Source organism: Austrofundulus limnaeus, unplaced genomic scaffold (genome assembly GCF_001266775.1).
Source record: "Austrofundulus limnaeus strain Quisiro unplaced genomic scaffold, Austrofundulus_limnaeus-1.0 Scaffold1348, whole genome shotgun sequence".
Classification (NCBI taxonomy): domain Eukaryota; kingdom Metazoa; phylum Chordata; class Actinopteri; order Cyprinodontiformes; family Rivulidae; genus Austrofundulus; species Austrofundulus limnaeus.
In genome coordinates, this window is record NW_013953750.1 from 18,129 (window position 1) to 43,881 (window position 25,753).

General features: G+C 40.3%; 3 protein-coding genes across 7 annotated transcripts in view; all 3 read left to right on the forward strand.

The window, feature by feature from the left end:
* The first annotated feature begins 584 nt into the window (after positions 1 to 584).
* mcrs1 (microspherule protein 1) lies at positions 585 to 5,865 on the forward strand. 3 transcript variants are annotated; one of them, XM_014031933.1, is made up of 14 exons: positions 585 to 753; positions 1,378 to 1,553; positions 1,692 to 1,830; positions 1,945 to 2,109; positions 2,237 to 2,346; positions 2,464 to 2,572; positions 2,704 to 2,842; positions 3,235 to 3,310; positions 3,391 to 3,419; positions 3,744 to 3,836; positions 3,961 to 4,043; positions 4,128 to 4,215; positions 5,268 to 5,395; positions 5,474 to 5,865. In XM_014031933.1, the coding sequence occupies exons 2-14, from the start codon at positions 1,399 to 1,401 to the stop codon at positions 5,558 to 5,560; spliced, it is 1,401 nt and encodes a 466-aa protein (XP_013887387.1). In that variant the 5' UTR covers positions 585 to 753; positions 1,378 to 1,398; the 3' UTR covers positions 5,561 to 5,865. The 3 variants fall into 3 exon arrangements, with proteins under 3 accessions (XP_013887387.1, XP_013887389.1, XP_013887388.1); XM_014031935.1 differs by having other exon boundaries at positions 1,387 to 1,553; XM_014031934.1 differs by lacking the exon at positions 585 to 753 and having other exon boundaries at positions 760 to 1,553.
* Positions 5,866 to 7,241: 1,376 nt separating this feature from the next.
* Positions 7,242 to 18,481, forward strand: suox (sulfite oxidase). 3 transcript variants are annotated; one of them, XM_014031927.1, is made up of 6 exons: positions 7,242 to 7,312; positions 7,471 to 7,590; positions 12,719 to 12,805; positions 13,006 to 13,168; positions 13,520 to 13,789; positions 15,908 to 18,481. In XM_014031927.1, exons 3-6 carry the CDS (start codon positions 12,747 to 12,749, stop codon positions 17,117 to 17,119), a joined length of 1,704 nt encoding a protein of 567 aa, XP_013887381.1. In that variant the 5' UTR covers positions 7,242 to 7,312; positions 7,471 to 7,590; positions 12,719 to 12,746; the 3' UTR covers positions 17,120 to 18,481. The 3 variants fall into 3 exon arrangements, with proteins under 3 accessions (XP_013887381.1, XP_013887379.1, XP_013887380.1); XM_014031925.1 differs by lacking the exons at positions 7,242 to 7,312; positions 7,471 to 7,590 and adding an exon at positions 8,851 to 9,025; XM_014031926.1 differs by lacking the exons at positions 7,242 to 7,312; positions 7,471 to 7,590 and having other exon boundaries at positions 10,028 to 12,805.
* A 4,618-nt stretch (positions 18,482 to 23,099) lies between these two features.
* mmp19 (matrix metallopeptidase 19) overlaps positions 23,100 to 25,753 on the forward strand; it is an 8,262-nt gene continuing 5,608 nt past the window's right edge. Inside the window, exons 1-3 of the mRNA XM_014031928.1 lie at positions 23,100 to 24,539; positions 24,630 to 24,715; positions 24,881 to 25,011. Of these exons, the coding sequence (XP_013887382.1) occupies positions 24,447 to 24,539; positions 24,630 to 24,715; positions 24,881 to 25,011 (310 nt within the window). The 5' untranslated portion in view covers positions 23,100 to 24,446. The remainder of the gene's footprint in view (positions 24,540 to 24,629; positions 24,716 to 24,880; positions 25,012 to 25,753) is intronic.

Consider the following 25,753-nt stretch of genomic DNA (forward strand, 5'->3'; position numbering starts at 1 on the left):
CTGTGCTTCACCTTTAATTATATTTATATATAATAAATAATAAATTTGTGTCTATAAACTAAATACATTTTAAAGATTAAAAAAATTGTGATAAAGGATATTTATTACTGATATTACAGCTAGTTATAAAGCAGTTTCCAAATTTGTTGGTTGATGAATAACATGAACACGATTGCAAATAACAGATAATTTATTGAAACTTGCCAAGATGACATTTTATTATAAAACAAGTGAAAAGAGAAATGTTACGCTTGTAACAACTACATTGCAGATATCTAAAATATGATGTTCTCTTTGGAAACAAAATATTCCAAATGACTACTATCTTCATAGGAATGTGGGGACCTGAAAAAAAAAACTACACGGTCAACATCTATCCTGGGAAAATGGCACTGAAGATATCTGAATTGTTAATGTTTGAATAAGAAAAAAATAAAATTGGATATCTACTGTACAGTCCAGTTACTAAGTGTAACAAATGAATTTTGAACATATAAAAAGAATAAAATAACTTCTTCCATATGTTTGTTTTCCGACCCACGAGGTGGCGCTAATGCGCCATGGGTTTGTTGGCATAACCGAGGCAATACAGGATGACAAACATAGCCGAGCTGCTAATGCTAATAAGGTGGACGCTAAATGCTCAAGTTAGATATGTAGTCGAGTTAACACAGGAAAGTTAACAGGCAAAAGCAGACCACATAAACCGAATTTACTACCTTTTCTATAAACAAAAGTCGAAAGCTGTTAAAGGTGAGTCGTAAGAGCAACGATGCTAGTTGTGTTCGTTTATGAAGCAGCGCTGGCTGTGCTAACTAAGCTAGCTAAGCTAACGACAATTTACTTACAGAGTTTATGTCCATGTGGGTTATTTGATATATTTTTGTTGTCTTTTTCAGTAATGGCATTCTGGTACAGAATATGATAGGTTTGTTCCCGCAATTAATACGTGTATTTTGTTATTTATTGCCTAATGCACTCACTTGAAGGTGAGAGGCCTTATGCTAACATCTCATGTAAACAAAGGAGTCGCATTTTGTTGGACGTGAACACAAAACAACATACTTTGTTGAAAATACAAGGATTTTCGGTAACTTTGTGCGTTAAATACTTTCACTTGAGATGGAACTTTATCACCAAAATATTATAGTACACTGTATGGCCCTGTATAATAAACTGGGCCATAACAAGTTGTTACAGATGTAAACTCTGGTGTGATTCATTAGAAGCTCCAAAACTACATATTAATATTAATATCTTCAAATAATACCTTAATTTTCAAAGTTTACCTCACAAACACTAAGAACAACACACCTACCTTTTTAAAAATGTATTTGCATAAATATTGAAAAGTGGGCAGGTCTTAAGTCTCTAAAGTTTCTTGAGGTGAATGAAGAGATGCAGGCCAGTGACCCTGTGGTTGGAGCACCAATGGGAGTCGCTGGCGTTCAGAGTCGATCTGAAGATGAAGAGTCTCTCGGCGTAAAAGATGTGAAAAGAACAGCGACCCAAGCATTTGGAGGCAGCGTTCCTAAACGGAGAAGTTCATCTAGGTTTGATTCATAAGTGACTGCACATTGAACTATTACAGTAGCGCTGTAGTTGGGCAGTAATTGCATTGTTCCTTCTTTAAATATTTGTGTGTGGTAGATGTTCAAACTTAAAGCACACCTGTTTATCTACATATTAAGGTCAATAAAGAGAAAGAAGTTCGATGATGAGCTTGTGGAGAGTAGTCTCGTGAAGTCGTCCAGCAGAGTAAAAGGCCCTCCTGTCATCGAGCCGATTCGATGTTTGAGCAGTGAACCTTCATCTGTTGAGAAGAAAAAGGTATAAAACATAAAAATATTGAATGTTCTTAGTGGAACGAGAGGCCAAAAACGAATACATTTCGTAGAATAGCTGGTTATATCAATGATTTTTTTTTTTTTTGTTAATGTTTAGGTAACTAAATCAAGCACAGCTCTCACTCCCCGTCTGACAATGCTAATAAATCCCACACCAATGGCCAAAAGAGTGAAGAAAAGCAAGCAACCTCTGCATATTACTAAAGACTTGGGGCGATGGAAACCTACAGATGATCTGCTGCTAATAAATGCTGTGCTACAGGTGAGGCCAAGGAAAACATTGCATTTTTTTAACTTTTGCCTTAAATGACTCTTAGTTTGTGTCAGTTTATAATCTGATGAGACAAACAGATAATTGACATGTGTGTGTTTTATCTATTTGTTTGTAGACTACTGATCTGACTGCCGTTCATCTCGGGGTAAAGTTCAGCTGTCGCTTCAGTTTGCGGGAAATTAAAGAGAGGTGGTACGCTTTGCTGTACGATCCCGTCATCTCAAAGTAAGAGACGGAGCATTTTACCTTTTGCAGTTATTACCCTGTTTTTTATTTTCGGAGTTTGTCTTCTTATTTCTGTCATTGTTGTTCAGAACTTTGCTGTGTTGTCTGTTTGAACAGGCTGGCTTGGCAGGCTATGCGGCAGCTTCATCCTGAGGCAATTGCAGCGATCCAAAGCAAAGCTCTTTTCAGTCAGACAGAACAGGGGCTGCTTACCAAAATTGGTTCAGTAAGTCGCATAATACTTAACTTTTTATGAATATGAAAGATAGTTAGGATTTTAAATGAATAGCTTTCCTCCTCAATGAGACATAACTTGTATAACTTAATCACAAAATTGTTTGTTTCTTTCTAAAACAGACCAGTCAGCCCAAACTGGACATTTTCCAGGAACTTCTGAGCAAACACCCCAGTGTCTTTCACCCATCACGTACACCCAAGAGCCTGATGGTTCACTGGCAGCTGCTTAAGCAGTACTACCTTCTCGACGACCAGAGTGGTAACTATAGTTCCTCACACATTTCTCCTGAAGTGTTCATGAAAAGCAGTTTTAGTTAAAAGAAAAGGTTTTTTTTTTGTTCTTTTGTAACTGGTCAACTCACAAAGTCATTATAGAAATGATGCACATCTGTCTAAACTGCTGATCCAGATGAATGAGTGATGTCACAACAATTATTAAACAAAACAAAAATATATATAATATAACTATTAACACTGCATTTAATTACATCTTTACTGTTTGGAAGATTTGTAACATTTCGTTATGATAATTAAACACAAAGGCATTAGTTGTTTATAGTTTTAATAATTGAAAAACTGCTTACTAAATAAAATAACAAATATAAATTTATAGTTTTTCTATTAAAGCACTGTGAACTGATTGTCTTGCAGTACAGCCCCTCCCTAAAGGTGACCAAGTCCTCAACTTTTCTGATGCTGAGCAGATGGTCGATGAAGCAAAGTTAAAGTAAGTCTTTTCTTCACTTGCTGATATTTTTCACTGTAACACTGTTTTCTAGCATTCATATATGTGCCTTCTTCATACAGGGAAAGTAGAGACGAAGTGTTGGAACATGGTAAGAAATTAGATTTTCTTGTCTTTTTAATACATCTTAACTTGTATAGCTTAAACTACAACAGATATGTTACTTTTACAACAACCAGGATCTTAACTTGGTAGAGAAATCCAGTGCCTCCCTCTGTAGGCAACATTCAGAACAGCAGGCGTTGTGTTTTCAGGTTAAACATCTGTTTTGATAAAAACTCAATTTTTCCTAAAAAAAATATAAGGACTCTTAGCTTTGACCCACAGCTGCTTGTAAAGTCAGTGACAAACCTGTTAATTTCATGCTGAACAAACTGAATATTCACTCTGGTTTACTCTGTGGTCTTGTTTACAGAGCTGATGATTTCTGATCGCCATCAGAAAAAAGAGATCCGACAGTTGGAGCAAGAGTTGCCTCGATGGCAGGTTCTTGTGGACAGTATCACAGGTGTGTAAACTGAAACTCATTGAGAGCGATCAGACAGCCTCTATGTTCAGATTTTATTGGAGTAATCCAGATTTGTGTAGCTTCATTTTGATATTGTTTTTTTTTTTATTATTATTATTACCAGGCATGAGCATGCCTGACTTTGACAATCAGACTCTGGCAGCTTTACGAGGAAGAATGGTCCGCTACCTCATGCGATCAAGAGAGGTGAGACAGGTGGAAAAGCGGGAAGCAGTCAAATAAATTCAACTTTAAAAGATGTACTCTTGCTGTAATCGTCTGTTCATTCAGATTACTTTGGGGAGAGCAACAAAGGACAAACAGATAGATGTAGATCTGTCTCTGGAGGGGCCTGCCTGGAAAATATCAAGGAAACAAGGTGATTTATTTTTACTTTATGAATTTTTTTTAAACTATGTTGGTTACAGGAAACCTCTGGTTGAATCCAAAATAAAATTATATTTGTTTTGTTTGGTGTTTAATTAATCTGTAAAGGTAAACATGCTAGCTTTTTATGACATATAGTCAAAATGTTTGCATTTTATGAAGCTATTACTTTTAATTATGAAGGCTTAAGTAAGGAAAATGATTGATAGCTGCAGAAACTGCTCTTGCAGGACAATAATTTTTTTAAAGGGTCATTAAATCTTGTTTCTGTAGCATCTTTGCACTTCCCTGGACTGGGCTGCAGTGGGATAGCACTGATGACTGTCCTGGGTTGATTCCTGGATGTGGGTTGTTTGCATTGAGTTTGCCTGTTCTCCTTTTTCATGCGTGTTTTCTCTGGATTCTCTGGTGTTCTCCCACATCTGAAAACATGCATGTTAAGTTAACTGGTTACTCTTAATTGGGCCTATGGTGTAAGGGTGTGAGTGGTTGACTCCAGGTTGTGCCCCGCCTCTCACCTGGTGACTGCTGGTAATAAACTCCGCCTCCTCGTAGCTTTAATTTAGTTGTTTTAGAAGAGGGATGGATGTAAATCTTCCACCCAGATGGGGTTGCAGTTTGAAATTCAACACTCCAGTTACCCCTGCTGGACTAAATAAAGAAATCAGTTTCTGACATTCAAAAAAAAATGTCCTTTTGAAACTAACAGATATTAAAATCATATCCCATTGACTAAAGTGACTTCTTCCTCTTTAGAAACAAAATAAAGACCTCTGTGTTAACTTATTCTCTAATATAAATAAGTGTTAATTATTAACTTTTAATGTCCCAGACTTTGTGGGAGCTGTGTTAGCTGGAAGTTTTCTGTCTGTACTTGTCTGGTTTTGAACCTTTAAGAAAAGCTTTTAAATTTTACAGTTTATCTTGAACTTTCAACACAAAGTAATAATGAATAATCTGGGATCGGATGTCTGGTGACATGAATCAACCTTTCATAAATCGTTTAATATTTACTGAGGTTTTGCTGTCAATTTGTCTCAACAGGAATAATTAAGCTGAAGAACAACGGTGACTTCTTCATCGCCAACGAAGGCAGGCGGCCCATCTACATCGACGGCAGACCGGTCCTGTCGGGAAACAAGTGGAAACTAAACAACAACTCTGTGGTGGAGGTGAGTGCGGCGTGTTTACTGGGCTGCAGAGGGACACACATCCTGAACCTAACCCTGACCTGTTGTTTGGTTTTGCAGATTGCGGGTCTTCGTTTTGTGTTTCTAATAAACCTGGAGCTCATCTCTCTGATCAAAGCTGAAGCTGCTAAGATGACGCAGCAGTGAGTGTCGGCGGAGAAACCGTTCTGTTGTTGGTGTGCGTGTGAGTGTGTGTATGTGTGTAGCTGTGGTAATGGGCACTACTGAAGCTCAGCCGGACAGAACTGGACTGATGTTCACCCCCACATGTGAATCTCAAACAGACCACAGCTAAAATCCTGGAGCAAAACGGTAACAGCTTTAGTGTGGTGTAAGAATATTTTGTTTCCTAATATAGACACTCTTATTGTAGAGCCTTGTTGGTTTTCAGAACGTTGTATTTAAATTCTCACATCAAGCCTTTTTCATGTAATAAACTTGTATACTCAAAATCTTGTTTTTTTTTTCTGTTCAGCTCAGAGGTTCAGGGTGTTTCCTGAAAAAACTGTACAATCTGAAAATACAACTCTTTAAGAGTTGTGTTGAGAGACTCTTTTATAAAACCTGCCTCAAAAACCATCAAATCCAGACTTCCATCAAAACAGCAGTATTCTAACCAGGTTCTGCATACTCAGACCTGATTTAACCCCACATGTTCTGATGGGTTTATGTTTTACCACTCAGTCATATCAAACTGTCACTAACATGGAACAGGGTTATAAAATCATGTTTTATTACGTGAGAAACATCCTGTGATGCAGTTATGTGAAACAAACATCTTTCACTTTAACAAATATAATAAGCTATAAAAAATCTACATGAAATGGCTGAACTAAAATGCTGTATATCAAAAATAAATTAGGCTTAGTCTATTTAAACACCTTGAAATTGGTCTCTGTCTCTTTAAAAAAAACTCCCTACTGTTTCTGACACTCCCACTTCAGCACATTTGCACAACAATGCTTTAGATTTTGAATTAAAGGTTACACACATTAAAACAGTTCTGCTATGTTAAACAGATGAACTCACTCACATCAAACAGCTGGTTTTATGATGTGTAAGATAGTCCTAAAGAAGAGTTTGCAAGGCGTACATTTATTTTATGCACAAAAAAAAAGGATGAAACTAAAATCTGGACCTGACAATAAATTTTTTTTAAATTTCATTTTGTTATGAAAAACAGTAAAGGACTAAAATATATATTTTGTGTAAAACTGATTTCAGTCGATATTAAAACACGTATTTCTTACAAGTTTATCAAACGATGACCTGCTCGTTTCTCCTGATTTTATTTATTTTTTGTTATTNTAAAATACAAAAAGTTTTTCTTGAGTTTTTTTTTTACAATCCATTTTGTAGGAACTTATTTGACACATTTATGTGGCACAAAATAAAAATTCCAACCTTTTAGTCCATGCTGACTTTATTTAAATAACTGAGGAATTAAAGGGAGAGTTTGTCTCAATCCATACCAGAGTAAATTAAGGTGTTTTTTATATACTAAGAACAGATTTAAGCAGCTTTTACATCCCATTATCTTTTTTATATATATGGACATTGCACTTGTGTTAAATACCTATGTCCCTGTGGAGAGTTTTAAAGTTTGACTTGGTCTGATTGTTTCTATGGGCAGATGACTCTTATCTCAAGAAGCTCAGCATGCAGTAAAGTCTGTGATAAGCTTCAATAAACAACAATGCTTTCATCAGCCATGTGACCTGAGTAAAAACTGCTGCAGTGCCCTGAATGCTTCAGGATGAAGCCTTCAAGGTGTGGAACAATGTGACCTGTGCAACAGTGACCCTCCTGATTCAGGTTTTTTTTTTTTAATTGCTTGAAAAAGAAGAAATTAGGTCAGCAGTACTCCTCCATGATAAACTGCAGAAGGAAACATCTGAGGTAAAAACGTTTTTTGTGTCTTCACTGTGCAGCAGGATCAGGTTCCCCCTCAGCTGAAGGGCGACGGACTTCAGAGAAACAAAGAAGCTCCCAGATTAATTTTTGTGCAAACGTTTTGTTCTGTAAAAATTAGCGAGGCTTCATCCCTTTATTTCCAGAAAGCCTTGAATCAGGACACAGTCCAGTGAGTCCACTGCTGCTGTGGCAACGGTCCTCCGTCCTGTTTGGGCCTGATTCATCCAACGTGGCAAAGGCTCAGAGCGGAACAAAGGAAGCAGGTCAGACTGAGCTGCAGTTTACAAAACAGCTGCCAAATCTGGACACACATTCTTCTCTCGCTTTTAATCTCAAATAAGTGTCGTTACTCAGCTTTCTGCAGGGAAAGAGAAAACACTGACAGACTGGACTGTAGGTTTAGTTTCAAATGGATAAAACAAAATGTGACCTTTGTTGGAAAACGAGGAAGTAGTATGATGTTTTTCAAATTCTCCAACTCAAAAGCTACTATGATTTGTAGTTTGTTGATTTATCACTTGGTATGGCGTCAAAGTAGTTTTGCTTATGACTAGAGGTTTAAAAACAACATTTTTATTCATCTTGAGGGACTTATATTTAAAAAGAGAATCCTCAGTATGTAAAATGATGTACAAGAATTATTTGAAGGGATTCTCCTGGCTATAATACACCTAGCAGAGAAAAATAAATTCATATGATTACTTCACCCTGTTAGAAAACTTCAACTGGAAGATAAATTATGAATATTATTTGTTATTGTCATTATCAGAATTACTAAATGGTGTTTTAAATGTTATTTACAGCAAAAATCCCTTTCCTTTAATTGTAACTGCAGCCTGTGCTCACCCTGACTCACTTTACCAGTGGAGGTCACAAATGTTTCTTTCTTCACATCTTTTCAAAGTTTACAATGTTATTATAAACACTTCGACACACTTCTTGTAATTTAAACATCTTAAAGAGAGATTTTACCCAGTGTCCAATATAACTTATTAACCAAGTAAAGTGCACACATCTAAAATACTGACTTTATTCATCACATTTGGATCTTGGCAGCAAAGCAACTTTTTATTTGCATCGGTGACGTAGTTAGTGATCTATAGTTTGAATATTTATTCAAATTCTGATAATATATACTAATCATGAAATTAGAATTGATCAATATCACTGTAACAATATAGATACCTTATTACTGTTTCTCAACAACAAAACTTTACAGTATTACAGTAATAAAATACTTCCTATTTATCTGTAAACTGCACAAATTCTGACTGGGTTTTAACTAATTATTAATCCAGCTAAAACAAATCACAAAAATTCTTATTGCTACTGAAAGTTTATTTAAATATAGCCATTTTTAACATGCATATTTGTTGAATATTTAAAAGTATCGGTATCGGATCATTGGTTGACACTATCGGATCGATACAAAATTTTTAGCTGTATCGCGCTTTTCTAGCCATCGGATCAGGGCGGGCATTCTGTCTGAATGGAAGCAGAAACCACGCCCACCATGGTCATAGACCATGGCTGTCCGTTTCGTCCGCCGGGCTGTAAATGGTGCGTAGCTGTCTTTAAAGCTCTGTTGATGAACGCAGCTCGTGCCTCCGGCTGTGAGTGAGTTTGGTGTCACCACGCGGTCGGTTCGGTTGCGCATCGCACATTCTGGGTCCAAGCAGAGAACTGACTGGTTTCAAAGTAAGTAATGTCTTGGCGTAGGTGAAGAAACGGGAGCAGATAGGTTGTTTGTTTATATTAATCTCTTGGTTGTGAACAGCCACGAATGTTAGCTTTAGCCAAGAAGTGAATGATGCAAACAGACACTGGATGATGTTAGCTAGCTTACACTTCTTGTTTAGTTTAAACTGGTTAAATGTTAATATGAAGATATGAGGAAAAAGTTGACGAAGTCAGAAGTGTGTATAATGTGTCTGACTGTGGTTATTGGTGTGAATGTTTGAATGAAACAGGATTCATTACCCTCGCCTTTCTATCCAGACTTCAGCTAAAGTAAATTAACCCTGCCTTCACAGCTAATTACTGTTTTTGTGCCCATCCTACATTTAAGTGTTCATACACTTTTATAGTATTTTTATAACAACATTAAACGTCAGTATCATGTTGCAGAAAAGTGAGATCTTTCTGTGGAGATAAATATGACAGAACTGTGAAAAACCTGTTTTATTTTACCAACATATCAAGGATTTGACTGAGTATTATTGAATGTAATATTTCATAGGTAAGATAAATGATTAAAACACATAATTTAAAGTTATAGCTTTTTGAAATAATGTTTAAAGGGGAAATAGATTGATATCACTTCATTGCAATATGAAGTGATGGTATGAATTCATAAATACTGAGCTGTTATGTTTATGTAAATGTAATATCAAATGAAGCATGCAAAGATTTACATAAATGTTAATAAATGGCCACATCGTTGTGTGCCTTGGATGATTTCTAATTGTAACAATTATTATACAAATGAAAATGTTTAAATGGTGATCCCCCCCCACCCCCCGTCATGCTTACCAGATATTTTGATGTGGTTTTATAAAAAATAATTTCTCATTCTCTTTATTTTACACTATATTAAGTGCCATCTTTAAAACAAGTTAGCTGATACTGCAGGAACTATTGTTCTTTTGTCTTTTATAAAAGTTAATCACCCCAGCTGCAGTTTTAAATAAAATCAGTACTGCGACTGTGTTGTCAGTACAAACTGTAACATCAGTCACATTTCTGTCTAAATACTTGTGTTGTCTGATGAATGATTCCAGTCCTGATTCTGTCCTCATTCCTCAACAGTGTTACTTAAATTAAATTTCATTGTACTGACTGGGAAATTTAAAAACAAGTTTGAAAGCAACAGACAGCTGCAACCTGCTTGTAAAACCTTGCTAGAAGGTAAAAATGTAATTAAGGTGAGGGTGTGTTTACATAGTGTGACTAAGACTAGAATGCATACATGACAGTTCCTTATTCAGAATGAGGTCATATGAGGTTAAATACCCTGCCTGCCTGCCTGAATCAGAGAGATGAGATAAAACAACTCAAAGCATTGATTGGTTGTGTTTAATTGTTCTGAATGACCACTTGTCCTTAACAAGTAGAACATGGTTGGATGGGACAGCGGGATAGCTGAACTGGATCAGTAGGCGCCCCGTGACGAGCAAAGGTTGAAGGTTCTCTTCACCTTTTTGTGTTTATGTCAGCTCCCCTTCTACTCCGTTTGATGCTGAGCTTTTTGCTTTGTTACGAAACACTGAAGCACAAACAGTGGAAAACAATTCAATAAAATTCTCTATAGTTTTGTGTTGTTTCTTTCAGTTGACATGCCGTGACAGAAATCGAAATGTTATTCTTAGAATGTAGAGATGGAAGTGTCAGATTTAAGATTCTCTCCCTTGTCTTTTAAACTGCTCTCACTTTATTATCTACCACTATTGAAGGCGTTAATGTTTTTGTCTGTCTGCAGTGTTAGAAAATTAGTTCATGAATCACTGAAGAGAGACTTTAATCAAATTATGACAAACTAATGACTGGGTTGACACCCACAACTGATTAATCTTTGGCTTCCAACTGATCTGAGATGGCTTCCACCTCTTTTCAGTCTTAACCTCTCTTTTCTTTTACAAATGTTAAGCTACAGTCTGACATGTTACCTTATGTTAGCTGATTTTTAACCGCTATTTGATTGCATGATATCCTATTTAAAACTATCATTGACTGTAAGAGGCTGTTCACAAAACATCTCAGCCACTGGACTAGTACTTCTTGGCTGTACATCAACAAGTCATTGTCATTTGGAGTTGGTACAAGACGTTCTCCACAGCAAATCAATCTTAGCCAACACAAAAGTGGCTTCGACTCGGTCAGTTTTACAGATATTGAGCAAAACATTTGTGTCGTAAGAACTCCGTCATCCTCGATTCATTGACTGAATGCCAACACATTTCACAAGATTTCACAATATCACAAGAACGTGCTTAATGTCATTTACAAGGTTTGACCAAAACAGCTGTAACTCTTGTCTTTTCTCGGCATCATAAGAATTTTAAAATCCTGGCATGGAAGGCTGCGGGTGATAAAAGCATTCCTCCAGGCTAGGTTTTTAATCTGTATTGGTAGAAGAGACACTGCTAGAAATTTGTGAAGAAATAAAGGCAAAATATGGAGAAAAAAAATACAAGTAGTTTATCTACAGACAGGCCTGCTGCCTAGAGATAACCCCGACTAATCTTAGTGGCCTCTGCAGACGGCGATAAGATGGTTGTAAATTGACAGATAAAGCAAAGCTACTTTTCTGTCACTTTATGAGGGACTCTATGTTTTTTTTTAAATTTGTGCTTCAGTTTAAAAGAGAACTAAACTTATGTTTTCAGTCAGACTCATTGAGAAACATCATGAAGGTCAAACTGTTTATGGTGTTTATTACATTTTATTTACTAATGTTCTCACACTGAAGCTGGGAGCTTCCTTTTTGCGTTTCACACCCCCTCAGCTGATTGACTGCAATGACAGTAAAGTTGGTGCTGATTGGTCGGTGGAGTAGGAGGTAAAAGTTTAAAGGGTGAGTTTGGTAAAAACACACATTGAGAGACGCTGGATAATCCACAGATGTGAATTCAGGAGGACAAGTATGATGTCTGTGTTTCAGCAGTTAAGAAATTCAGTATTTTTCTGGTGTTTCTTAAAATGTAAATTTAGTTTTATTATTTTTTTTAAGTTTTCATTACATTTAAAAAGGAAAAAAGTTGTCACATATTGATGTTGGCTTGTTAGATTTTTTCCACTTCAGACTCTGGGTAACTATAACATCTTGACTTTGTTAATCCCTCATCTCATATAGCCTGTAGATGGTGATATATTGTTCCTAAAACAGATTATTTTAAAATAAAATCTGGATTAGCTCATTGTAGCTTGTGTTCACACTGAGTTTCTGTTTGTTAGTAAACATTTATCTTAGTTTTTGTTTTAAATATGCATTTTTCATCCTGTTTTAAAATAAATTTAATCATTTAATACCTTTTTCTGTTTAATTCTGTTATTACACAATTGTTGTGTTGATACGCAAAAGAGCGCTGAAATGTGGGACACCCACTGTTCCATTTAAATCTCTGGTCTCAACATAAGTCCCGTTTTAACTTTTAACAGATCAGCAGCCTAAACACATGTTGGTGTCATGTTTGAGTCATGTTTTAAATGGTTTTAGCATCACATTGCAGCATGCTACATTAGCTTGTTAGACAGGAGGAAATCATTTATTCTGAGTAAAATAAGTTATTGATTCAGCTTCACATCATGGAAACGATTAAATAAATACCTCTGTTACTGTTCATATGGCATCAGCAGATCTATGAATTAATTAATTTATTGTTTTTCTTCCAGCTTCGTCTCTTTCCAGAACATCAGTACAATGCTGCTGCTCAGACGCTGTCCCAGTCTGACACGATGTGGACTCATCAGCACTCACAGGTAGAAAACAGAATTGGATCAGCATTATTCTCATCTTGCCGTTAAAAACAAGGACATTTTGGTGTTATTTAATGAGCACAGTGTAGTCTGAAATGTGGCGTCCATCACCTTTTTACCTTTACAATTTAGAAACAGCCGTATTCTACATATAACACTCTGAGTTCAGTTTTATGTCTAAAGACGCAGTTCTCCTCTCTCAGACATAAGGTGACGCCTGTGGCGGCGCTGTGTGCAGTTCGTCTCCGCAGCAGCAGCAACACTGAGGAGCACAAATCATACGAGCGCACAAACTGGAAACACATCCTGGCAGGTCTGCTGACYGGTACCGGAGCTGTGCTGGCATATGGGCTGCACCGCCACAAGGTTTGGAACAGATTATRTATTTAAAACCATAATTTATTATTTAGTTTTTGTTGTGCCAAGGTGAAAATACTTTGTACATCAATTACTTTTTATTTRCTTTACATCATAAAAACTAATTTAAAATCCCACACGCTCATGGTTGGAGAACATKAAGTGTCCTCAGAGTTAAATAAAACATTAACTGCCTTCTGCTTGTTCATTACAAGCCATCTGTCAGACCAGGCTTAGAATAAAGACTGCTGTTTACACATCTGTGTGGTATGCTGCCTACACAAAACATTAAGTGTAAAGTCCATATTGACATTCTTTATTATTGTACAACAAATCAATGCTTTCTTTGTTCCTGTCCAGGTGGAGCGAGCAGATACTGGAGCGTTGACGTTTGAGAGGCGCTCACCTCTTCCCATCTTCAGCCACGATGAAGTGACGAAGCACCGCTCTCTGGAAGATGGAGTGTGGGTCACCTACAAAGGAGGCGTCTACGACATCACTGAGTTTGTGGCGATGCACCCTGGTGGGAATAAAATCCTGCTGGCAGCAGGTGGAGCTCTTGAACCTTTCTGGGCTCTGTATGCCGTACACGACCAGGAACACGTGTTGGAAATCCTCTCGCAGTACAAGGTTGGACTTTTATTTTATTCACTTATTTAAAGTTTCTCTTGAACCAAAACACTTAAATTGTAGTATTTTCTCTAAAATTTGTGAAATGGATGAACAAAAAAAGGCAAAAGCTTTCAGGAAAAGATTTGTTTATTTTAGACCAGCTTACACATAGCTGATGAACAGCTTCTATATAAACCTCTGCAGTTAAATTATAGGTCCTAAATGTCACCGACCTAAAGATGACATTTGGCAAGAATATAACCATACAGTGGATATAAAAAGTCTACACACCCCTGTTCGAATGCCCTGTTTTTGTGATGTAAAAAACGACAGCATGACAAAATTTTTCACAACTTTTTCCACCTTTAATGTGACCTATAACCTGTACAATTGGAAAAAAAACCTGAAACCTTTAAAGCAGAAAAAACATAAAATAAAAAACTTGCAATGCCCTGGTTGCCTATGCACACCCTTAAACTAATACKTTGTTGYAGCACCTTTGGCTTTAATTACAGCAGTCAGTCTTTTTGGGTAGGAGCCTATCAGCGTGGCACATCTTGAYGTGACAAYATTTGCCCACTCTTCTTTGCAAAACTGCTCCAAATCTGATAGATTGCGAGGGCATCTCCTGTGCAAAGCCCTCTTCAGATCACCCCACAGATGTTCGATGGGATTCAGTTCTTGACTCTGGCTGGGCCATTCCAAAGCCTTAATCTTATTCTGGTGAAGCCATTCTTTTGTTGATTTAGATGTGTGCTTTGGGTCATTGTCATGCTGAAAGATGAAGTTTCATCTTCAGCTTTCTAACAGAAGGCTGAAGGTTTTGTGCCAACACTGACTGATATTTGGAACTGTTCATAATTCCGTCCACCCTGACTAAGGCCCCAGTTCCAGCTGAAGCAAAACAGCCCCAAAGCATGATGGTACCACCACCATGCTTCACTGTAGGTATGGTGTTCTTTTGGTGATGAGCAGTGCTTTTGTTTTTTGCACCAAATATACCTTGTGGAATTATGTCCAAAAATTCAACCTTGGTTTCATCAGACCATAACGTGTTTGGGAGATTTCAGATGTCTTTTTGTAAAATTAAGCCGGGCTTGAATGTTTTTCTTTTCCCTCTTGCCACCCAACCCATAGCCCAGACACATGAAGAAGACGGGAGATTGCTGTCACATGTACTGCACAGCCAGTACTTGACAGAAATTCTTGCAGCTCCTTCAGTGTTGYTGTTGGCCTCTTGCCAGCCTCTCCGACCAGTTTTCTTCTTGTCTTATCATCAATTTTGGACAGACTTCCTGTTCTTGGTAATGTCACTGTTGTGTCATGTTTTCTCTACTTGATGATGACAGTCTTCACAGTGTTCCATGGTATATGTAATGATTTGGAAATTCTTTTGTAKCCTTCACCTGACTGATATCTTTGAATAATGAGATCCCTCTGATGCTCTGGCAGACCATGGCTTGTGCTGAATGAAGTGGCCACAGAAATGTCAGGACAAGCCTACTAGAAGAGCTGAACTTTATCAGAGGCACTTTAATTGGTGACAGGTGTGTGCTGACTCCAATTTAACATGAGTTTGAATGTAATTGGTTAAATCTGAACACAGCCACACCCCCAGTTCTAAAAGGGTGTGCACACTTATGCAACCACATTATCTCAGTTGTTTATTTTTACTTCACCTTCCTGAAAGATTTCTGTTTGTTTTTCCACTTGCATTGTACAGGTTACAGGTCACATTAAAAGGTGGAAAAAGTTGTGAAAATTTTTGTCTTGCTGTCATTTTTTTTACTTTGCAAAAACTGGGCSTTTGAACAGGGGTGTGTAGACTTTATATCCACTGTATAACCTAAGTACAGCTACATTTCTTTTTGAAGGAACTTCTCMCTTTATGCTGTCAGCCTAGTCTTGGTCACCGCAGACAGAAAAGGTCTGCTGGATTCTGTATACTAAAGAACATCTGTAGGCTTCATACTGGCACATTATCAAAAGACCAGTAGAGGGAAAAAAAAGCTTGACTTCAGGTTTTATTCATTAGATTCAGGTGTCTTTAGAACAAGAGCTCATGCAGCAAGTACACATCAGTTTAAAATAAAAATGTCTGTTTTTAATTAAACTTTTGTTTGTGCGTAATCAAAGATTGGYGAGCTGAGTGAAGAGGACCTGAAGAAGCAGCGTGTTGCTGAACCGACCGACCCCTTCTCCTCTGACCCCGAGCGCCACCCGGTCCTACAGATCAACACCCGCAAGCCTTTCAACGGCGAGCCGCCTCCTGAGATCCTCTCAGACAGCTACATCACTCCCGCTGCCTTCTTCTTCAAAAGAAACCACCTGCCGGTTCCTCAAATAGACCCGGCTTCATACCGGCTTCAGGTGGAGGTGCGGCCCGGACATGTCCTGACGTTGTCTTTAGAGGACCTGAAGACTAAATTCCCCAAACACACGATCACTGCGACGCTGCAGTGTGCAGGTAACCGGCGTAGTGATATGAATAAGGTGAAGCAGGTGAAGGGTCTAAACTGGGGCATTGCTGCCATTGGGAATGCTAAATGGAGCGGCGCCCGGCTCAGGGACGTGCTTCTGGCTGCTGGTTTTGGCCCAGAYGTGGCCAAGTGGGCTCGCCACGTTCATTTTGAAGGGCTGGACCAAGATGTGACGGGGACCACCTACGGTTCTTCAATTCCTCTGAACAAGGCCRTCGGGGAGGAAGGGGATGTGCTTTTGGCGTATGAAATGAACGATCAAGAACTTCCCCGCGACCACGGCTTCCCGGTCCGAGTGGTGGTCCCGGGCGTTGTGGGTGCGCGTAATGTGAAGTGGCTGGGTAAGATCGTGGTCAGCGCGGAGGAGAGCAACAGCCACTGGCAGCAGCAGGACTACAAAAGTTTCTCCCCTGGTACCGACTGGAACCACGTGGACTTTAAATCTGCTCCGGCCATCCAGGAGCTGCCGGTCCAGTCTGCCATCACAGTCCCGGCCGACGGAGCCGTGATCGACCGCAGCGACGAGATGCTAACTGTGAAGGGCTACGCGTGGAGCGGCGGGGGCAGGGAGGTGGTGCGCGTGGACGTCTCTGTGGATGGAGGAAAAACGTGGCAGGTAGCTCAGCTGAGGAGCGGTGAGACGGGACAGGCTTCCGAGCCCCCGCCTCCACCGGGTCGAGCCTGGGCCTGGAAGCTGTGGGAGRTAACCACTCCTCTTCCTCCTGACGCTCAGGAGCTGAAGATCATTTGCAAAGCAGTGGACAGCAGCTACAACGTGCAGCCGGACACGGTCCTTCCAATCTGGAACCTGAGGGGTTTGCTGAACAACGCCTGGCACACAGTGAAGGTCCGGGTCAGAGACGATTAGAACCAGGTTCAGTTTCTGACGTCTTGCAGGAAACTTTGTCTTAATCTGTCTCAGTGGGAAAAGAAAACAGAAACTGATCATTTGTGTATTTGYTCAGTATTCTCAAGTATTTAAGTATTTGTGATCCTGTCTGATTTAAAGAGTTTACTGAAGGTAAACCAAACATTGAGTGATTCACTCACTTCACGMTGAAGATGCGGTTCCATTTGCATTTATGCAATTTTATAGCAAAGACAAATGTAATTTTTTTAAATTTATTTGGAGTAGATGTAACATCTATTCTTTACATACAGAATCATCGTAAATATTAGTTTTATAAACTAACTTTGAAACTTTAATGCATTGTGTGGATTTGCTTATAAAGAACCACTTCTTTAAATCAAGGTTTGTGTTAAAGGAGTTACAGTCAGAAAAGTCAGAYTCTGGGACAAGGACTCAACTGGAATACACACAAAAATCGTTTTGAAGTTTTATTTCATCTTGTGTAGTTTCTCTTTGGTACTGCAAGTTACAATATCCTAAACAGATTTTTTTTAATGTATTTATAAGTAACTTAAACTTTTCTTATAACTGAGTGTTTGCTTCAATGATGTCTTCTGTTGTTGGAGAATAGAAAGCATGAAACTTGTTCAGCTGTTTACAAATAAATTAAACATTTCTGGTAGTTTTGGCTTAGTGTGAGCCATGACTCACTCTGTGCTATGGTGTGAAGAAAAAAATCAGTGATTCTGAAAGGGAAAGATTACAAAATGTTAGCAAAAAAACTTTTTATTTTTATTTTTTGGCTGCCTGGTGTGAAACTGCAGAAGTGCCAGTGCAGCAGAGTAATGCTAGTTTGTCATCATGGTCTGTTTTTAGACCAACTGCAGAGAAAAAAACAAGGAAACTAAGGTTTTCACAGTTTAGCAGAAGCAAATGTTATCCTATCATTTTCTTTTAATGTTGATCTACAGAAGGCTTTTTTAAAATGTCATGCCGGTTTAAAAATATCTTGTTGGAAGCGATTTATCAGCCCCCAGGAAGACTTCTAGTTATTGTTTTCTGAACATGTGGATGTGTGGTAAACAGGATATAAATGTAATTCAAACTCTTAATTATGYGTTTACAGGAGTAAAGAGTTTTTATATTTGTTTTTTATTTACAGTGTCATGTAAAGTTAAAACTAATTAGATACTACATGTTTGCTTGCGAACTTTAAGTATTTTGTTAATGAATGACCAGGATTGTTTTTTGTCTTAATAAATTTTAAACCTGCAGAGGATTCAGTCCAGATGTTTTCTTTGTCTTTTTTTCCTGCAAGTTGTTTTCTGTGACTGCAAAAGACTTGAGTAACACAATAAAATATGGCATCTTTCAGTATCATTCTGTGTCTGTCTGACTCATAAGCAGATGGAACTTTTCTGCAGGTAATCTGGTCCATGTGAATGTGATCTCTTGACGTCTGTCTTAAAGAAAAAAAAGATACATAATTTAGCAATAACTTAAAAGCCATCAACTTATCGTTAAACATGAACGCTTCAAAGATAAGGAGCTGCACAACCCTTAACTTCTACCAGCTTTGTGTCCTATTTTACTTACCAATAAAAACTGTAATAACAGTGACAAACACAGGAAGTATAAAACTGATAACTTGGTAAGTCAGCATCCAGACAAATGTGTCACAGTAAACTCCAACGTGTTTGTGTCAGAGAGAGATTTAGACTAAAAATTCTCTAATGTTGAGAAATGACGGAGTTTGTAGACATTTTTGGTCAAACCTCAAAAATAACATTCTTGTGAATGACTAGCTCCCTCTCCTTGGGCTGCCACCTTATCGTGGTGGAGAGGTTTGAGTGTCCCAATGATGGAGCTATGTTGTCTGGGGCTTCATGCACATGGTAGGGTCACCCAAGGCAAACAGTAAGTGAGGTATCAGACAAAGTGCAGCCCAAAGACCCCTATGATGAACACCACAAATGGACTCGGTGTTCTGTCGCCTGGACGCCAGTCACCGGAGCCCCACGCTGGAGCYAGGCCTGGAGGTGGGGCATGWTGGCAAGCGCCTGGTGGCYGGTCAGACACAGCCTGAARAGGAGACATGGGTCCCCCTTCCCTTCCCATGGGCTCACAACCTGTGGGAGGGACCGTAGGGGTCGGGTGCAATGTGTCTAGGGCAGTGGTSGAGGGCGAGGACCTTGGCGGTCTGATCCTTGGCTACAAAAGCTGGCTCTGGGGACGTGGAATGTCACCTCTGGTAGGGAAGGAGCCTGAGCTGATGTGTGAGGTTGAGAGGTTCTGATTAGATATAGTTGGACTCACCTCGATGCACCGCTTTGGCTCTGGAACCAGTCTCCTCGAGAGGGGTTGGACACTCTTCCACGCTGGAGTTGCCCATGCTGAGATGTGCCGAGCAGGACTGGGCATACATATTGACCCCCACCTTGTTGCCTGTACGTTGTGGTTCACCCCAGTGGACGAGAGGGTAGCCTCCCTCTGCATACGTGTGGGGGGACAGGTCCTGACTGTTATTTGTGCCTATGCGCCTAACAGCAGTTTTGATTACCCACCCTTTTTGGAGTCCTTGTAGTGGGTGCTGGAGAACGCTCCTAACGGGGACTCCCTCGTTCTGCTGGGGGACTTCAGCGCTCACGTGGGTAATGACAGTGAGACCTGGAGAGGCGTGGTTGGGAGGAACGGCCCACCCAATCTGAGCCAGAGTGGTGTTTTGTTGTTGGACTTCTGCACTCGTCATGGATTGTCCATAATGAACACCATGTTCAAGCATAAGGGTGTCCATATGTGCTCTTGGCACCAGGACACCCTAGGCCGCAGTTCGGTGATCGACTTTGTGGTTGTTTCATCTGATCTGTGGCCACATGTCTTGGACACTCGGGTGAAGAGAGGGGCGGAGCTGTCCACTGACCACTACCTGTAGTGAGTTGGCTCTCGTAGTGGGGGAGGATGCCGGTCAGACCTGGCAGACCCAAACGTATAGTGAGGGTCTGTTGGGAACGTCTGGCAGAGTCCCCTGTCCGACGGAGCTTCAACTCACACCTCCGGGGGAACTTTGAACATGTTCCAGGGGAGGTGGGGGACATGGAGTCCAAGTGGGCCATGTTTCGTGCCTCCWTTGTCAAGGCGGCTTACCTGAGCTGCGGCCGAAAGGTTGTCGGTGCCTGTCATGGTGGCAACCCTTGAACCCGCTTGTGGACACCGGTGGTGAGGGATGCTGTCAGGCTGAAGGAAGAGTCCTATCGGGTCTTTTTGGCCTGTGGGACTCTGGAAGCAGCCGATAGTTATCGGCAGTCCAAGCGATTGCGGCTCAGGTGGTCGCTGAGGCAAAAACTCGGGTGTGGAAGGAGTTAGGAGAGGCCATGGAAAAAGACTTCCGTATGGCTTCGAAGAGATTCTGGTCCACCATCTGGCATCTCAGGGGGAAAGCAGTTTGCAACCAACACTGTTTATGGTGGGGAYGGTGCGCTACTGACCTCAACTCGGGACGTTGTGGGTCGGTGGGCAGAATACTTCGAAGACCTCATCAATCCCACTAGCATGCCWTCCCATGAGGAAGTAGAGCCTGGGGACCCTGGGTTGAACTCTCCAATCTCAGGTGCCGAGRTCACCGAGGTGGTTAAGAAGCTCCTCKGTGGCAGGGCACYGGAGGTGGAAGAGATTCGCCYGGAGTTCCTTAAGGTTCTGGGTGTTGTGGGGTTGCATTGGTTGACACAACTTTACAATATTGTGTGGACATCGGGGRAAATTCCCCTGGATTGGCAGACTGTGGTGKTGGTCTGCCTATTTAAAAAGGGGGACCACAGATGGGGATCAAACTTCTAAGCCTCCCTGGCAAGGTCTATTCAGGGGTCCTGGARAAAGTCGAATCTCGGATTCAGGAAGTTTGACTGTGTCCYTCGGGGAYTCCTGTGGGGGGTACTCCGGGAGCTTGGGGTACCAAGCCCTTTGATACGTGCTGTTAGGTCCCTGTACAACAGGTACTAGAGTTTGCTCTGCATTTCCTTTAGTAAGTCGGACTTGTTTCCAGTGAGAGTTGGACTCCGCCAAKGTTGCCCTTTGTCACAGATTCTATTCATAACTTTTATGGACAGAATTTCTAGGCGCAGCTGAGGGAATCTGTTTTGGTGACCTTGGCATTGCATCTCTGCTTTTTGCGGATGATGTTGGCCTATTGACTTCATCAGATCGTGATCKTCAGCTCTCACTGGAGYGGTTCGCAGCCGAGTGTGAAGTGGCCGGGATGAGGATCAGTGCCTCCAAATCCAAGACCATGGTCTTGAGCCAGGGAAAAGGTTCTGCCTSAAGTGGAGGAGTTTAAGTATCTTTGGATGTTGTTCACCAATGATGGAAGAATGGAGCGGGATGTTGACAGGCGGATTGGTGCTGCGTCTGCAGTGATGGGGGCGCTGYACTGATCTATCGTGGTAAAGYGAGAGCTGAGCTAGAAGGCRAAGCTCTCGATTCACCAGTTGGTCTACATTCCAACCAAACTATGGGCACAAGCTTTGGGTAGTGACCGAAAGAACAAGATCGAGGATACAAGCRGCCACAAATGAGTTTCCTTCACAGGGAGTCTGGGCTCTCCCTTAGAGATAGGGTGAGAAGCTTAGTCATCCGTGAGGGACTCAAGAGTAGAGTCGCTGTTCCTCCATGTCGAGTGGAACCAGTTGAGGTGCCTCGGGCATCTGGTTAGGATGCSTCCTGGAYGCCTCCCTGGTGAGATTCCGGGCACGTCCCACTGAGAGGAGACCCAGAGGAAGACCCAGGACACGCTTCTCAGCTGGCCTGGGAACRCCTTGGGATTCCCCCAGAAGAGCTGGCCCAATTGGCTGKGGAGAAGAAAGTCTGGGTCTCTCTGCTTATGCTGCTGCATCTGTGAACCGACCCCGGATAAGCAGAAGAAAATGGACGGATGGATGATTCTAGCTCATTTGTTAAACTGAGTGACTCATTGACCCAAAGTACAGTTTATTAGAGGTGATTTACTTTCTTAAAGTTTGTTAAAAATTTATAAAACAGTTCATGAGAATTTTTTCCCTTCAGTGTTTTTCCTAATTCCTCACATCACAAAACAAATAWAAAGAAAAATAGCCTAAACACCATTTAGTTTGAGGCAAACCTAGCCTGGCCTTTGCCTTCCARTTCCGCTCAATTCTAGTTTCCCTTCACTGCTCCGTCTGGGATTTCTCCCACTGACAAGGATTTATTCAGGAGAATTTTTRTCCAGGCCAATCAGAGAACAGAACGTTGATTTTCTGTGCAGTGTCTGCTTGTAGTTTATCTCACCTGGGCCAATCAGCAAACAGAAGGCGGAGTTTTGAACGACGTCGTTTTTCTACACAGTGTCTGCTAGTTATTTTAGCATACAGCAGTGGAGGAAGTGAATGAAGCCAGTCCGTGTTGATAAGGCTTCCAAATTAAATTAAATTGGTCTGACAATGCAGCAGCTCTCATTTACAATTGTCTCKTTCAGCTCAGTACTTTTCTCCTCTCAGTAGGGTTGTTTACAGCACATGCAATTTCCAGTAAGCTTCTTAGCCTCCTTCACAGYGACATAYGTCRTGGCCAAMSGATCCWATCATTTTAAACTTCAGCAGAGGTCACGCCTCCAGCAAGAATCGCWTCTCTATAGCCKCGAGTCCAGACCCTCGCACGTAGCAAAGTGAAGGACAAGGSTCTGGTTTTTACCAGGCTAAGGCAAACCATGAACTTGCGTCTTGATCTCACTTGTTACTCTGGCTAATWCTTTTGTAAGTACGCCTCTGAAGCCTATTGTGACTAATAGTAAAACTCTGTGACAACAGTACCACAAACCTCCCTAAAATGGTAAAAAAAAAAAAGGTCATTTGCAATCTTTGTTAAAAAAGTGTGKGTGTGTGTGTGGGRGGGGGGGGGGATAAAATTGAGCTGAAATTGCTTGTGTGGGTGTGTGTGTGGGAGGGGGGGGGGATAAAATTGAGCTGAAATTGCTTAGTCTTAACCTCCTTTTATCAAAGTAGTAACATCATTTGCTGGCGGTAGCAGATGAGTACAATAACTCATCGTCTTTGAAGTGTCATTCAACAGGAAATTTGAATTTCAGATTTTCAACGGCAAACAGAACTCCAAGGTAAAGAAAGTAGATGATGATCATGTTTGGGATGCTCTGGATAGGCGTATGTCAATCAGCTTYCCACAGCCATTGAAGAGTGGACCAATATTCCACAGGCCACAATCAACAACCTGATCAACTTTATAGGATGTGTTGGACTGCATGAGACAAATGGTGGTCACACCAGATACCGACTAGTTTTCAGACCCCCCTGTGCCCCAATTAAGCAAAACGGCACATTTCAGAGTGGCCTGTTATTGTGGCCAGCCTAAGGCACACCTGTGCAATAATCATGCTGTCTAATAAGCATCTTGATTTGCCACACCTGCTATGTGGGCTGAATGATATATGCAAAGGAGAAGTGCCCCTTAACACAGATGTACACAAATTTCTGATCAGTATTTGAAGGAAGAAGGTCTATTATGTACATTGAAAAAGTTTTAGATCTTTGAGTTTAGCTCATAAAAAATGGTAGCAAAAACAGTGTTGCATTTATATTTTTGTTCAGTGTAGTTTAAGAATAAACCTTTGAAGCTCTCACGGGTCACATAATACRATGTGGCAGGCCACATTTGGCCCACAAGCCTTAATTTTGATGCATGCATCAAAATGAATACAGTTGAAAAAGGTTAAGCAGGTTTTCACATMTGTCTCAGATGTTAGTTTAACTTTAAAAAGAAGGAGAAACCCACCCACTGCTCTTGCGCAACATTAGAATCTGGTAGTTTGAACCATTTAGCTCAGTCGAAAACCTGAATGGTTTGTTTTCTGAGGACAACAGGAATGTGGAGACCAGAGGCAAGTCTTATTCTGTGGTTTTAGACCTACTTTTAGTTTGTGATTAGATCCAGTCATGTGAAGACCAGAGAACAAACAAAATRCCTGTGATCACAGGGTGGGAATGGTTACAGTGTGCCCTCACTTATAACTTTTAATGAGGCTGGACTGGAGCTTTTTTTTTTTAAAATGGTGTCTCGACTCTATAAACAAGTGTGGAGAAGCTGCAGCAGGAGCTCCTCATCTCTCCCCTCAGAACAGCTGGACAGTTTAACAGCTGAGGTCAGCCCCCTGCTCTCATTCCTCAGAGATGGATCATCAGAGCCACGGGGCTGACTCATTCCACATCAGAGTTAAAAACCCCTGGAGTGCRCAGGAAACAAAGAGTCTGCTGTTTGACTCTGCTGAACACTCCTCAGGCTTTAAGCACCCGATCTTTGGACCGCAGGAACCAGAATCTGATCGATGGAGTTTACAGAGCTGCTGCTGCTGCTGGTGCTCAGCCTGTATGGAGCAGCATGTGCGGTGGTTCAGTGGCCAGAGCTGGATGAAGCAAAGGTAAAATCAAAACACTCATTTCCACTTTTTAAAATTCAGAACCCTTCTTTTATATTGTAAAATAAATAAGACAAATATTTGAATGTACAGGTGTATCTGAGGCAGTACGGCTACCTGACTGTTCCAGCTGATCCAACAGACACAGACAACCTGGAGGAGCTCATTGAAGCTCTTAGGTATCATTATTTATGACTTTTCTTGAGAAAACAGACGATGTTCATGTTGCCATAACTGTTAGATCAGGATGTGCTATAAAGAAACTTCCTACAAAGAATCCAGTTAGTTTTCTTCGTTTTTCATCCTTAGTTTCCAGATGTTTGATTTGCCTCTTGTTCTGTCAGAGTCTTCCAGAGAGTGAATGATCTGCCACCTACTGGAGAGCTGGATAAAGAAACTCTGGAGGTGATGAGACAGCCTCGCTGTGGTTTGGAGGATCCCTTTAATAAGAAATTCCTCAAGTACAGAGTGATGGGTGAGTCACAGAATAAACAACAGAGGTTAGATAATTTATTTAAATCATTAAAAAAACATGTTTGACCCAATTGGCTGGTGCTTAATGTGTTGCGCAATACAGAACTGTTGATTTTGTTTTGCAAAATRTCAGAAATAAGAATAGACATAGATTGTATCAGATTATCAAGCCTGCCTTACAAATTTACTGTCACAGATACAGACCAATTAACTTCTAAAATAAATAAATAACTCAAAGTAGTTGTTAAAAAAGCTCTAAAGCCAAAATAAATACAATATATTTGGGTCACAGATGTAGAAAATATAGTTAAATGTGTAAAATATTTAATTAATGTTATTTAATAGATGGTGCCAAACACAGGAAGACAAAAAGGCAGGAAAAGAAAACTTAAACTTTGATAGTCAAATTTATAGACAAAAACAGGACCAACAGGAGGATTTGTGGGGAAAACAAAAGGTTGAAGGTCAAAAAAGTGTGGATGATTTTGGCTGACAGGAAAACAAGACACAAGTTTTTATCTCTTTTAAAAGTTGTTTTGGCTGTTTTTGTTCTGGTCTGTTTTGTGACTATATTTTAGTCCTCAAAACGTCTTGGCTCGATTGTAGCCAGAATTGAATTTACAGATGGGTCTGATTAAGTGGGTGGATCACAAAGTTTAACATAGCTTGTCACATATAGGAAAAATACGAAGAAAAAAATAACTTTCCCTGTTGTAAGGTTTGTTGTATGAGCTTCTTATTTA

Coding starts and splice junctions, on each gene's coding strand:
- mcrs1 (XM_014031933.1), top strand. CDS start 1,399: ATGCAGGCCAGTGACCCTGTGGTTGGAGCACCAATGGGAGTCGCTGGC. Junction 1,831..1,944: donor CATCTGTTGAGAAGAAAAAG/GTATAAAACATA, acceptor GTTAATGTTTAG/GTAACTAAATCAAGCACAGC. Junction 3,837..3,960: donor TCTTGTGGACAGTATCACAG/GTGTGTAAACTG, acceptor TATTATTACCAG/GCATGAGCATGCCTGACTTT.